The sequence below is a fragment of the Pongo pygmaeus genome, chromosome 8, assembly GCF_028885625.2.
Source record: "Pongo pygmaeus isolate AG05252 chromosome 8, NHGRI_mPonPyg2-v2.0_pri, whole genome shotgun sequence".
In the NCBI taxonomy this organism is placed as follows: Eukaryota; Metazoa; Chordata; class Mammalia; order Primates; family Hominidae; genus Pongo; species Pongo pygmaeus.
Window position 1 is genome coordinate 8,030,019 of NC_072381.2, and position 14,925 is coordinate 8,044,943.

Genomic DNA, 14,925 nt, shown 5'->3' on the forward strand with positions numbered 1-14,925 from the left:
GCAAATGAGTGGATTAGTCCTAGTTAACACAGAGCTCTTCATAGTGAGATTCAGAGTGCACTCCATAGGTGAATGAGTGAATTAGTCCTAGTTAACACGAGCTCTCCATAGTGAGATTTAGAGTGCACTCCATAGGCGAATGAATGAATTAGTCCCAGTTAACACAGAGCTCTCCGTAGTGAGATTCAGAGTGCACTCCATATGTGAATGAATGAATTTTAGTGGCATTGAGTCACTTCAAGGAACTGGTTGCAATAAATATACCTAAATTCAGATGAATAGAAAGGTATTTTTTGAAAAAAGTATGCTTTTTTGTTTTTCAACCTCTCTGCCCCACCTCTCCCATGCTGTCTAAGCATTCATTTAAATGATCCTTTCATTTGCTAGTAAAAGAGGAATCTATTATAAAAACAGTGACATGTATGGACTAATAGGAAAGTTTGTGCATCGTTATAGAAATTAATTTCTACGTCTACATACATTTTTCATTTACAGATTCTGACACAAGATTGTGTGTACACTTAACCAATCATAGGAAGTCTAGCTTTAAATACATTTAATTTTTGATGAAATATATGCAGATAGCATTTTGTTGTTCCTTTGCTTAAAGTTTAAGAATACAAGCATATTTTCTGCTTAGTTGGAGAACATGCCACTGAATTTTAAAGTTGCATGCGTCTGTGTAGTTAGTCAGATAAAAAGCTTTTATGCCATGTGCAAACAATTTCCCTTTATTTCCTAATGTCTATGAACTTTTTAGATTATAGTGTTTCTTTAAAGGCATTTACTATTCTAGTTAAAAAGATATTTTGTTCTAAGTCAATATTTATAGTAGCTTAGAATTAACCTCCCAAAAATCCTTTTGGTGTGTTCAGACCTTATTGCCTTGTTCTGTTTTTGTCTGAGAAGTTTAGAAAAGAAGCATGTTTTTCTCATTATTCCTCAGGAGAATGTAGGGAGTGTGGATTATTTGTTTGTGTTATTAATGAAGGGAAATTGAAATGGAATTTGTGGTGTCCTGCTCCCATCAACATTTGTAAAGCTTTTGAAAGATAGGAATTAATATGGATACATTTTGTTGCTTTTATGTGATTAAAAGGAATTTGACAATTGTTCTGCAGTCACACTCTGATGCTTTTAGGGTAAAGGATCATGATGTCTACAACTTATTCTCAAAGTTTTCCAAAATTATACTATAATTATGTAATTATATTAATAGATGTAGTTATATAATACATATGTTAATTAATGCATCAGGTTATAGGGTATTCACGAATTCTTTGTAGTATTCTTACAACTTTTCTACGTTTGAAATTATTTCAAATTTAAAAATTAAAAAATAGGCCGGGCACGGTGGCTCACGCCTGTAATCCTAGCACTTTGGGGGGCCAAGGTGGGCAGATCACGAGGTCAGGAGTTTGAGACCAGCCTGCCAACATAGTGAAATGTCGTCTCTACTAAAAACACAAAAGTTAGCCAGACATGGTGGCACGTGCCTGTAATCCCAGCTACTTGGGAGGTTGAGGCAGGAGAATCGCTTGACCCCGGGAGGTGGAGGTTGCAGTGAACCGGAATCGTGCCACTGCACTCCAGCCTGGGCAACAGATGAGACTCCGTCTCAAAAAAAAATAATAATAATAATAATTTTAAAATAATTTTACAGTCAAATGTTGACCTGGAACCATTGATTGTTTAAACAAGAAGATATCTTAGAAAGCATCTCTGTCTCCCTATTTTTGTATACATTATGATCAGATACCCAGCTACCAATTAAATATCCGTCTAAAAGTGAATCTCTAGCTGTGGTGATGAATTTGTGCTGAGTCATTCATGATTTCACATCATTTCCCTTTTTGGTCTGGTGAAAAAAGCATACCAGACATGCAAAACATTTGGCAGAATGAAGAGTTCCTTCTTACTGTGGCCATTTCTTCTTTGAATTATAGCATTCACATTTTAGTGACTGTGAAAAACATGAAAAAATAGGGTTGTTAAGAGGGGACATGAATTTTAGTTACGATTTTTTTGAAAATAGGTATTATTACCACACTGGTTTAGGTGTGATTCTTCATGTCTTTAGTTTTTGTTGTTGTTAGTGTCTTTTTTCTACTAGAACTATAGGGGTTATATAATAATTTATGGGATTCTTTGATGAATGACAGTTTAATCAATTGTAACACATAATTTTCAATACATTCTTACACATGGGAAAAGCAAATCAAAAGTCATATCACTATAAACTTTAACCAGACTTTAGCACAAGCAGAAAAGGTGACACCACTTTTGTGAATAATCCTTACTATGCCTTTAGGGACATGAGCTTTAATACCTATCCAGAACTACCTTTCCTTAGTTAAATACCCACTGTCCTTCAAAGCTTCCCCAACAGCCCTCGATGGCTTTCATGGAGCGATGGGGAGATTAGGGCAGATGGCTGAGGTGAATTCACATCACCCATGGATGCTAACTCTGGATGTGTGCCGCTATTGGATGGTTTTACAGAAATTACGGGGAGGAGAGTTGTTTTTTGTTTTTTTAATCTTCTCAAAAGGGTTACAAGGTTAACTTTCCAAGGCATATCTCTATTATTTATGGGTATTATTATTTAGAAGTTTGAATACTTACCTTTAGTGATTAATTTTCAGAATGCTCTCAAGATAAATGGTGCTAATGAACTGGTCTTGTTGATCAAGGAACTAATGTGCTAAGAAGGTGAAGAACTTGTGTAAAAACTTACAACTAACAATCGATTTTTTAAATTATTTTTTTCAATATTTGTTTCTCACATATGTACAGAAGAGTCCTTTTCTCCCATTTCAGAACACTAAAATAACAGAAAATGAGTTCTTAGTTCTCTGGAAATAAAAATCTTTGAAATATTTCATATATACACATGCTGTCTGTCTCACGCTCTCTCTAGCACTCTCTCTCTCTCAATGTTGGAACACAGCTATTATTATTATTATGTCTATATTTGTGTTAAAGTAGAAAGGGCCTGTGACCCCAATTTTTTTTATTATTTTTGCAATAACATATCAAGATTAGATATCTTGTAATATTAAGCTTATGCTGACCAAATTTTGCAGTTTTATAATACACAGGCTTCCACAGATTAGTATAGGAAAATATTTTTAAGACATTTGTAGGATATTTTACAGATTATTAATAAATTATGATCATTCTACACATGCATGCAAAGAATACTTTGTTGCCATTCAATTATTATGAAACTGAAATTCACCTTTACCAGTGGTAGAGGCTAAACAGTTCAATAGCCATTACACATTTATCTTATTCCAAACACTTAAAACATAGAATTAAAATTATTCATGTAGTAAAAAGCCAGATACTCATTATGTGTAACCATCAACCAAGTCTGCATTTGAGCAGGCAGAAGCTAGATCAACTGTATTTATTTGTTTTAATTTTAAAAATTCTAATATTTTTAAAATAAAATATGTTCACTCAAGTGGAAAACTTTTATACCAGGAGAATGGATTAGCTACCATTGGACATTTCTGCAGCAGTGAAAATAAGTGAACTACAGCTACCTGCATCAACCTGGGTGAACCTTAGAAACATAATGTTGGGTAAAAATTAAAAAAAAAAAAAAAAAAAAGAACATGATAGTATCATACTATTTATGTAAAGTTCAAAAACAAGCAAACTACCTACAAATGTGGTAAAACTACAAAGGAAACAGATTGAAGATCAAGCTAGTAGTTCCCTGGGGGCTGGGGTAGGCGTGGAGAAAGCAGGGGTGGGTGGGAAAGGAGCCACAGGACTGGGAGGGCCCTGCTCATGCTCTTCTGAAGCAGGCGATGGCCTCGCAGGTATTCACTGAGTATCAGGTATTCACTGATTATTATGCTTCATAACTTCCATGCGCGTTACTTATTCCTGCTGGTAGGTATCAGATCATTTCTAATTTTAAAAATTGTTTAAGTATCTTCACACTTTGTCCTTTTCTTATTAAAAGTTTTAGGCTTTTGGCCAGGCGCAGTGGCTCACCCTGTAATCCCAGCATTTTGGGAGGCTGAGGCGGGCGGATCACAAGGTCAGGACATAGAGAACATCCTGGCTAACATGATGAAACCCCGTCTCTACTAAAAATACACACACACAAAATTAGCTGGGCGTGGTGGCGGGCGCCTGTAGTCTCAGCTACTTGGAAGGCTGAGGCAGGAGAATGGCGTGAACCCAGGAGGCGGAGCTTGCAGTGAGCCGAGATCGTGCCATTGCACCCTAGCCTGGGTGACAGAACGAGATTCCGTCTCACACACACACACACACACACACGAAAAAAAGTTTCAGGCTTTTTCTTCTGACGAAGTCCTTTGTTCATTTTAATTGATTTTGATGCTGCAGTTGAAGCTTTCTTATAAAATCTTAAGTAAATAAGAAAGTGTAAATTAAACTAATAAAAATAAGGAACCTTTGTTGGTTCTAAAAAAAATCTATTTTAAAACATTTGTATTTTTAAGTATTCCTAAAACCAACGCTTGAAGTGGTTTAGTTTTATAATTCATTTATATTCCTTTAAATAACATAAAGGAATGAATACAAGTTTTTGCAGTATTAAGTAACATAAAGGAATGAATATAAATTTTTGCAGTAGGAACTTGAAAAACAAAAGTGAAAATAAACAGTAAAAACAAAATAACAAAAACAGAATAAACCTAGCTTGTGGAGTCTTACTTTAAATCAAGCTTAATGTTAATTTTTTTTTACTGAAATACAAACAACCATCATTAATTTTTTGATACCCTTATGAGTTATTTGAGCTCACAAAGTAAACCAATATATTTTCTAAAGTAGTTGTATGAAACCATCCCAGTTTTCCTAGCCAAGCCACACATTCTTCCTTCATTCAGAGGCCTATCTTGTAGCCATTTTGCCAGTTCTAATCTGATAGAATTGCACATTAGTAAAATAATATATCTTACTATACAGAAAAATCCAAATTTTCAAGTTATTCTAACTATAAAGCAGAGCTTACATCCAGAAGACTTGAAACTGTCTTACTAGTAGTCCTGGGTATCCCCTGTAGTCCCTTTCTAGGGAATGCTTAGAGTAGAGCAGTTTCCTTCTGGTCTCCCAGTATCCCTAAGGCCTTCCCTGGAGAACACACACTGTTAGAGCTGAGCTATATCCAGATTAGTCCCCAGAGTTAGAAGAGCAGGATGCACCATAACATACTCTAAAGACCGGTTATCCTGCCTAAGCCAAACCTTTATCGTTCTGCTTTGGCATCATTGGGATTTATGAACCTCTGTGGAGTAGGAGGAGGTTCTTTGAAATTTAGAAATGTAATATTAATAAGTGAATGTTCATTCACTTTCAGAATACCCTAAAGCTGTCTTCTTTCTGATTTTCTCATGTTTATCTGTTGGCAGTTGAGCAGATCTGAAGTCCGTCTTGTCATTCTGATAGCAAAAGCGAGCGAGGGAGGGAAAAGTTTAGATGAGCTGAATGTGGTAGGTCTAGGACAGGGGTCAGCAAATCTTTTTTTGTAAAGAGCTGGATAGTAAATATTCTAGGCTTTCTTTGTTGCATGTATAACTGGAACACAGTAGACCCCAAAGAGAGTACGTGGTTATTTCTAGTTGCTAAGAGAAGGCATTACAGAAGAGATAATACTTGGGAGCCTTAGAAGTTGCCAACATGTTAGGAAGGAAAAGACATTTCAGGCACGGGGAATCGCATGTGCAGAGGTACAGGAGTGTGACCACATATTTGGGGATTGCAGATAAGTTAGCATGGCTGGAATGGGTAGAGCATGCAGGGGCTCACTGTGAATGACGAGGTTACTTCCCTAGCTTAGAGGGAGCACCTTGTCAGTCATACTGGAGAAATTGGATTTTTATATTTTATTTTTTCCTCCAATTTCCCAGATGGAGAGGATTTTTGTATTTTAGAATAGTGATTTTCAAACATGTTTTAGCCTCACAACAAAAGCTTTTGTGGAAGCTCTGCATGTAAAATAGATAACCCGAGGCATAACTCTTCCATGTAATAAAGAACAGCCGTCTCTTCTGTGTAGTAGCCTCAGAAGGGGTTCTACAAACCCTCAATTTCCAAGGGATGCCTTTTACAAACTGCTTCTGAAGGAAGCAATAAAAGGTTTTTAAGATGAGGAACCACACGCTCAGATTTGCGTGTTCAGAAGATCACCATAAGACAACGTGAGAGATGGTTCTGAGAAAGCTGCACTGGAGGCCGAGACTAGGTAGAAGGTCCTTGCAGCCATACAGAGAAGAGGTGCTGAACATTGAAATTAAGAAGACAGAAGCAGGGGGAAAGCATATGAACGCAAATAGAGTAGAAAACTTGTGCTGTCAATTCAGATCTGGCGGAGAAGATGGGAGAGAATCTAGAATGACCCCAGGTTCCTGACTTGGGACCTGGTGGGTGATGCCATCATTATCGTGAATCGGTAGCATAATTGATGAGGTTGTGATGTTCTTTATGATTTACTAAGTACTTTTCCATGCATCATCTCACGTGTTCTCTATCTGTGCATCCTTCATGCTTTTGCAGCATGGCTTCTGCTGTTGGCCTCATCCTCGTTGATGTCTTAAGCATTTGGCTTTGTTCACTTGCCGTCTGCATTAAAACTCTTGCTCCCTTGATCTCTTTGACATCTGACCCTCCATGTATCTCTTCAGTTCTTCTTCCTCTTCTTTTTATGTATAGGTATTCCTCAAAATACCTGAACCTGTTTCCTCTTGTTTCTTCCTTGTTCGTATCATCCATCATGGTGACTTTAGTTATCTCAACAACGCTCTTTCTCTCATGCACTCTGTCCTGTTTTCTGATCATCTGTATTATATTTCAGCTGCCGAGTAGGCATCGCAGACTAAATGTTCATCAAACTCTGTGTCTAGGGATTGAGCTAATAATCATTGTCCTTTTCTATTTCCTTATTTCCTGTTTCTGTTCATCACTACATTTATCACTCACCAAGGCTCAAAGCTTTCTTTCCCTTTTTTTTTTCTTTAAAAATAGGGTCTCACTCTGTCGCCCAGGCTGGAGTGCAGTGGCGCAATCATGGCTCATTGCAGCCTCAGCCTTCTGGGCTCAGGTGACCCTTGCACCTCAGTCTCCCAGGTAGCTGGGACTACAGACACGCACCACAATGCCCAGCTAATTTTTGTATTTTTTGGTAAAGATGGAGTCTCACTATGTTGCCCAGGCTGGTTTCAAACTCCTGGGCTCAGGTAATCCTACTCCCTCGGCCTCCCAAGATGTTGACATTACAGGCATGAGCCACCATGCCTGACCAAGCTCAAAGCTTTGAAACTGTGTTTGAGTCCTTGCTCAAGTCTTATACCCTAATCATTTATCAGATTCTATCCATTCTATCCTCAGAATATCCTTCACCTCTGCTGCTTCCTAATCGTTTCCACTGTTCTAGCTCTGACCCTTACTGCCTCTCACATCACTTCAGTAACCCATGTTATTGCTCTCCTTCTGTACCCATTACCTCCCACCCCCATCCATCATGCGTGTTCCTGCCAGTGTGACTTTTCCCAACACATACCCCACACGTTTTTCTCTGTTGTCTAAAATCCTTCTAGGTCCAAACTACCAGTAGAATAAAGATTATATTTCTTTTTCTGGAATTCAAAAGTCCTAGGATCTGGATGCAACTTTACTAAACCTGCTTCCCACTGCTCCCCACCTTGCACTCTACTTTCCAGACAAATAATTTTCTGTTTCTCTTACTCTCCCCGTGTTTCACCTTCATCTCTTTGTCATCTGACCCTTTGTCCTGGACTTCACCACTTCCAGTCTCCAAGTATCCCAAACACTGCATAATTAATTAAGCCTCCTCTGCATGCTCGACCTCGCTGAGATCTGTCTCTCCTTTGACCTGCTGTAGCACTTTGTCTGTGGCACTGATCACTTTCTGTGGGCTAGACACATCTGTTATTGCTGCACTAAACTGTGAGCTTTTTTAGTTATGATTTATTTCTGATTTATTTCAGTGGCTCTTTTAGACTTCATCGTTGTGCATTATATGCTTAGTTAATATGTGTTGGGAGAAATAATCCGATCTTAGAAAAACTCAGCCAAGTAGGCAGGGCAAGTAACATCGGCTCCTTTTTGAAAGATTAGGAAACAGGCTCAGAGAGGTTGAGAGAGTCCCTAAGGCTGGTTGCTCTCTAGTGCCATAACTCTAGCCGAAAAACCATTTGTCAAGTGCCTAAACCAAGTGTATTTCATTGCACCATACTCCCTCTCCAAGTGGCTCACATCAAGCAAGCAAAATAGAAGACATAAGTAGTATATGAATTTGTTATAAAAGTCCTAAAAATACCTTTCTGTCATTCCTGATAATAATAATAATCCATATTAAGTCCTATAATAATCCATCTCTTGATTTTTTAGAGGGCGTGTGGGTGCGCACATGTGCTTCTATGTGCATGAAAGGAGGTTAGAGAAAGATGGCGTTTACTGGTTAGGAAAAGAATTAATTCAGGAAACAACAGAAGGCCAACTGGAAATACCGAGCAATTTCCAGATCCTGAGGTTAGGGCCAGACCATGTGAAAGGACAATGATCAATTTGTACATCTGCTGTTACTGACTGCCACTCTTTTAAGAATGATGGCGCACATGTTTGGAAGATCCTTGAAAACTAACTTACTTTTTAAACGCTGTCAATAATTTCCTTTTTTTTTTTTTTTTTTGAGAAATCATGTTTGAACGCCGCATGTTCTCACTCATAAGTGGGAGTTGAACAATGAGAACACATGGACACTGGGAGGGGAACATCACACACTGGTGCCTGTTGGGAGGTCGGGAGCTGGGGGAGGGATAGCGTTAGGAGAAATACCTAATGTAAATGACGAGTTGATGGGTGCAGCAAATTAACAGGGCACATGTATACCTGTGTAACAAACCTGCACGTTGTGCCCATGTACCCTAGAACTTAAAGTATAATAATAAAAAAGAAAGAAAAAAGAAATCATGTTTGAAGCATTGTTTTTATTTCTTAGGTTTTGTTACATTCCAATAATATTTATTTTTTTCTTCCTTTTTCTTCCTTTACCAGAAGAAGAAGAAGAGCAGGTGCCCACTGATGGAGGCACATCAGCAGAAGCCATGCAGGTTCCCTTGGAAGAAGATGATGAATTGGAGGAGGAAGAAATTATTAATGATGAGAATTTCCTGGGCAAGAGACCACTGGATAGTCCGGAAGCTGAAGAACTGCCAGCCATGAAGCGGCCTCGGCTATTAAGCACTAAAGGGGACACACTAGATGTTGTGTTATTGGAAGCTCGAGAGCCACTCAGCTCAATAAATACTCAGAAGATCCCGCCAATGCTTTCTCCAGTCCACACACAGGACAGTACAGACTTGGCCCCTCCCTCACCCGAGCCGCCAATGTTGGCTCCAGTTGCAAAATCACAAATGCCAACTGCAAAACCATTAGAAACAAAGTCATTTACGCCTAAAACAAAGACTAAAACTAGCTCTCCAGGACAGAAGACTAAATCACCTAAAACCGCCCAGTCACCAGCAATGGTCGGAAGTCCTATTCGATCACCAAAAACTGTATCCAAAGAAAAGAAATCACCTGGACGTTCCAAGAGCCCCAAGAGTCCCAAGAGCCCCAAGGTCACGACTCATATTCCCCAAACACCTGTGAGACCTGAAACGCCCAACAGGACTCCTTCAGCTACACTCAGTGAAAAAATCAGTAAAGAGACTATCCAGGTAAAACAAATACAGACACCCCCTGATGCTGGGAAACTGAACAGTGAGAATCAGCCGAAAAAGGCTGTGGTAGCAGATAAAACGATTGAGGCCTCTATCGATGCTGTGATTGCACGAGCCTGTGCTGAGCGAGAGCCAGATCCTTTCGAATTTTCTTCTGGATCAGAATCTGAAGGAGACATTTTTACTAGCCCTAAGAGAATTTCAGGCCCGGAGTGTACCACTCCCAAAGCTTCCACTTCCACGAACAATTTCACAAAGTCAGGATCCACTCCTCTGCCTCTTTCCGGTGGAACCTCAAGTTCCGATAACTCATGGACAATGGATGCCTCCATTGATGAGGTTGTACGTAAAGCAAAACTGGGAACACCTTCGAATATGCCCCCCAACTTTCCTTATATCTCTTCTCCGTCAGTGTCTCCTCCCACTCCCGAACCTCTCCACAAGGTGTATGAGGAGAAAACCAAGCTGCCTTCCTCTGTGGAGGTAAAGAAGAAGTTGAAAAAGGAACTAAAGACTAAAATGAAAAAGAAAGAAAAGCAGAGAGATAGGGAGAGGGAAAAAGACAAGAACAAGGACAAAAGTAAGGAGAAGGATAAAGTGAAAGAGAAAGAGAAAGACAAGGAAGCTGGCAGGGAAACAAAGTATCCCTGGAAGGAATTTCTTAAAGAGGAAGAGGCAGATCCCTACAAGTTTAAAATCAAAGAATTTGAAGATGTTGATCCCAAAGTGAAATTGAAAGATGGGCTTGTGAGGAAGGAGAAAGAGAAGCATAAAGATAAGAAGAAAGATAGAGAGAAAGGCAAGAAAGATAAAGATAAGAGAGAGAAAGAAAAAGTGAAAGATAAAGGAAGAGAAGATAAGATGAAAGCCCCAGCACCCCCACTGGTGTTGCCCCCAAAAGAGTTGGCTCTGCCCTTGTTCAGCCCTGCCACAGCCTCCAGGGTCCCGGCCATGCTGCCATCTTTGTTGCCAGTGCTTCCAGAAAAACTGTTTGAGGAGAAAGAGAAGCCGAAGGAGAAAGAAAAGAAAAAGGACAAAAAGGAGAAGAAGAAAAAGAAGGAGAAAGAGAAGGAGAAGGAGAAGAAGGAGAAGGAAAGAGAGAAAGAGAAGAGAGAGAGAGAGAAGAGAGAAAAAGAGAAGGAGAAACACAAGCATGAAAAAGTAAGCAGTTTCTCATTTTTGGCCCTATCTGAACAGAGTCCTAGTGAGAAACACAGGTAAACAAAGCCCACAATTATATCTGTATTCTGGGTGTAAATCACCTATCACTTAAGTGGAAATATGTTTATAATGAGGTTACAAAATTTGATTTTAATTCTAAAACCCATAAACTTGTAATCAAGCCCTCAACACACTAGCAGATGTTAAAAATTCATAGCCTAAGAGGCATCTAATCGCAGACTATAAACTCTCTATTAGCTATGGTGATCTCGGGCAGCTTAAAAAAAACAAATCTGGGTTCTTAAATTGTGAATAATATTTATGTGAATTATCAAGTCTACTGCATTATATGTTGCACCCAAATATTGAGAAAGGCAGCATCCATGTTTCTAAAAGCATGCAAAACCACGGCACTATTTTAAGAGGACAGCAAGGCCCGTGGAAGGACCACTGCCTGGTTTTCTTTTTGGTGAGCCATTTTGGCATATGTTTAGGATTATGGCTGTCTACAGAACTTTCCGTAGCATCTTTTATTCCTTCCGTTTTCTGCTTTAATAAGATAAGGGCACATTTCTGAGTATCTAGGCTGATGTGGCAGCCTGGTGAGTAGGCAGAAAGTAATTCCACATGGCAGAAATGTTTGACCATCTCAGTAAGTCAGACTTCATTTCATAGCGTACAGCCAGAGAAAGTGATAGAAACCCCGCAGTTTTGTAGGCATTGGGGCCTCAGTCCTTGGGCTGTGACCTCTGCTTACCCGGCTTTGCTTTTCAGTCCGTGGTTTCTTGGATTACAGCAGCCGGCTGGGTTATTTGAAAATTTCTCATAAACTTTCTGAAAAAGTATCTCTTCATAGTGCCACCCCAGAGCTCCTAATGATCCCTTCCCTGCCCCCTAAAAGTTATCCTCTTTGAGCTTGGCCACAAAATAATATCCAGTAATTTTTTTCATATGATAAAATTTGATGTGTTTGACCTGCAGCAGATATATTACCAATAAATTCAGAGTATTTTTAACTTCAAACTTACCTAGAAAAATGAGTGTAGTTGACAGCAGTAATGGCAACTCCCATTTTTCTGCCTACCTTGATTCTTTCTTTGTTCTCTTTGGCTATCCTAAAATATAAAAAAATGAAATGGGAATTCTGATATCAATAACTGAACATTGACAAATTAACAAGACACAGAAATCCAACTCTTATTTCCATTTTAAAAATCATTTTATTATATTATTATGCAATTTCTATATAGTAGTTGTCAGGTTTTAAAGCAGATCCATACACCTTACTTTCTCCTCCTAACACACCTGTGACATAGGTCCAGCAGGTATTATCATCGATATTTATGGAAGAGAAACTGAGCCTGAGAGAGTGACTTGTCCAAGATCAGGATGACACAGCTAGCAAGAGCCAGGTCAGTTACACTGCAGAGAGACTTCACATGGTGAGGTGTTTGTTGTTAGAGATATTGCCTGACAGCAGTTAGTCATTTATCCCTCGTGTACCTAGTAACTTGGCAGCTGAGCCCTCAGTAAATCAAACAGGGGACTGTTGCTTTCACCACCATCTTCACTTTGGAAAGTCAGTGGAGTTGTTTCAACAGCCATTATGAATTTGAGTGAAGCCATCAGATTAGGTTTGTAACAGCAGTCCCATGCCTTTCTACAGCATCTACCTGACCTTAGGGAAGAAAAGTCCCTCAGACCACCTTGGTGGAAGGCAAAGGCTCAGTCCCTCGAAGCACAGAGTCCACCTGAGAGAAAGATACACGTTCTTGGATCAGTTTTGATGGGCTATGGAGCAGGTACATGGCAAAAGATAAAAATGTAGAAAATTCAGCTATCTTATAAGACCTTTATAAATAATAAATAGTAATGTCTATAGAGTTAGACCTGAGTTCAGATCCTGACTTTTGTAAAATGGGCAAGTCATTTATATAAGGATTAAATGAGAACATACAGGGCGTGCTTAGTACCATATCTGATGCATAAATGTCAGTAGATGGAGAGGGTGTTCCATTCTGAATCAAACAATAAAATGTAGGAACCTGGAGATTGCTGCTCCATTGGACCGTATCAGCTAGCCTGTGTTAAGATGGGCAGGTCAGCTGTTAATAGGTTTTAAAAATTATTCTACTTCCTTGGCATTCTTTGGAATATTAGCCCTTGATACAAATAGGAAAGGATAAAGGTTAGGACAACCCATGGAAATGCCATTGACCAGGAGTAGAAATTGGGATAGTAACATAAACGTTAAGACTTCCCTTTCTTCAACCCCATTTAAATCCCCTAAGCACCACGGCATATGAGTGAACAAAAATACACCTGAAATGCGGTTCCATATGGTCCAAGAATTTTCCTACAGATCTACAGAAGTAAGGCACCAAAGGTTAAACTAAAGTGAGACATATCTAAGCTGCCCCAAGAAAATGTCTTCAGCCAAAAGAATGAAGGCCACAATCTCATTTTCCCTTCTCATCATCCTGACCAAGAGCAACTCTCTCAGACACTGACCCAGATCGGCAAGCAAGAGCATTTGTTTAAATTTTTCAATCTCCACATTTATTTTACCTGCTTATAAAGCCAATACCAAGAACCAATAAAGATGTGATTGATTAAAAAGGAATTTGCATGGTAGGTAGAAAGAGCTTTAGGCTTTGGAATCCAGCAGACCTGGAATAAGATCCAGGACAAGTGTTTTAGCTTCTTTAATCCTTAAGTATTTCATCTTTAGAGATAATGATAAGAACACTAAAAACAGCAAAACAGTCATAGTTAACACTGAGTAATTACTATGTGCTAAACACCATGCTAAGCACTTTAATTCCTTACCACAACCCTCTAAGATAGATGCTGTAATTATTATCACTTTAAGATGAGAAACTAAGGCTTAGAGAGATTAATAGACTTGCCCAAGATCACACATCTAGTAAGTGATTGAACAGGAGCCAAAATTTCAATCCAGGCTGTCAGATGCTATAATTTATGGTCCTCACTACCACACTTTTCTATATTATGTTAAAATGGGATAAGTGAAATCATTTGGTTGGTAACTCACTATAAGAAGTTCAAATTGTTTTCCTATTAATGATGATAAATCCAGAGAGTGGTGAGTTGTGCAAGCTTTTAGTTCCCCTTTGTGGGCAATCCGACACCTAGTCAGGGTTGGGACTCTAGACTGTTACTTATTTAAAATAGAACCACATTAACTTTTTATAAAACACATGTTAATGGCCAGGTGCAGTGGCTCATACTCCCAATACTTTAGGAGGCCAAGGCAGGAGGATTACTTGAGGCCAGAAATTTGAGACCAGCCTAGGCAACATAGTGAGACTATCTCTCCAAAAAAAAAAAAAAAAAACAGAAAACTATTTTTTAAATTAACTAGGCATGGTGTTGCACATCTGGAGTCCCAGCTACTTGGGAGGCTGAGGTGGGAGGATAGCACCACTGCACTTCAGCTTGGGCAACAGAGTGAGACCCTGTCTTAAAAAAAAAAAGACATGTTAAGAGCACTTATATCATCCAATTGGAGTCACAGCCATAATAGTTGTAGCAGTGATAAATCTAACAATACATTTCAGAACAGTTTAAAATTGTTGTTAATACTGTCACATTTGGGATTAAGTAAAATTTTTAAAAATGTTTTATTAAAATTTTTGTTTCTGTGTGGGTCGGTGTATATATTGCATGGATCTTTGGGGTTTAGATGAGTATATAGGATTACTTTAATTAAAATTTCCTCTTGTTCTTTTAAGTGATTTTTGGAGGGAGGATCATTTTGAAAAAATAAATGCATTTTTAAATTTATGTTAGTGGAACTGGATGGTTATACCTATATTCTTAAATAGAAGGTAAGCCAAAATCCATCTGTCAAATTGGAGAATCTGTTTTTACATTCGAATATGATCTGGAAAGGCACAGTAGAGTTTCACCCCAAAAATGCTGACATCACCCACCATCTGTAGATAAGTAAGTCCAGTGCTGGCTGAGGGAGCATGGCTTTGGCAGCCACACTGACCGGGGTGGAAATTCCAGC

At 38.9% G+C, this 14,925-nt stretch overlaps 1 protein-coding gene across 3 annotated transcripts in view; it reads left to right on the forward strand.

Annotated features, from left to right (window-relative positions):
- The window catches only part of TAF3 (TATA-box binding protein associated factor 3), a 200,590-nt gene that overhangs the window by 138,956 nt on the left and 46,709 nt on the right, over nt 1-14,925 (forward strand). For 2 of the 3 annotated variants that reach the window (XM_054503453.2, XM_063669535.1), the window contains exon 3: nt 9,061-10,889. In XM_054503453.2, coding sequence (XP_054359428.1) covers nt 9,061-10,889 — 1,829 coding nt within the window. The remainder of the gene's footprint in view (nt 1-9,060; nt 10,890-14,925) is intronic. The other variant, XM_054503454.2, reaches the window with a different exon arrangement.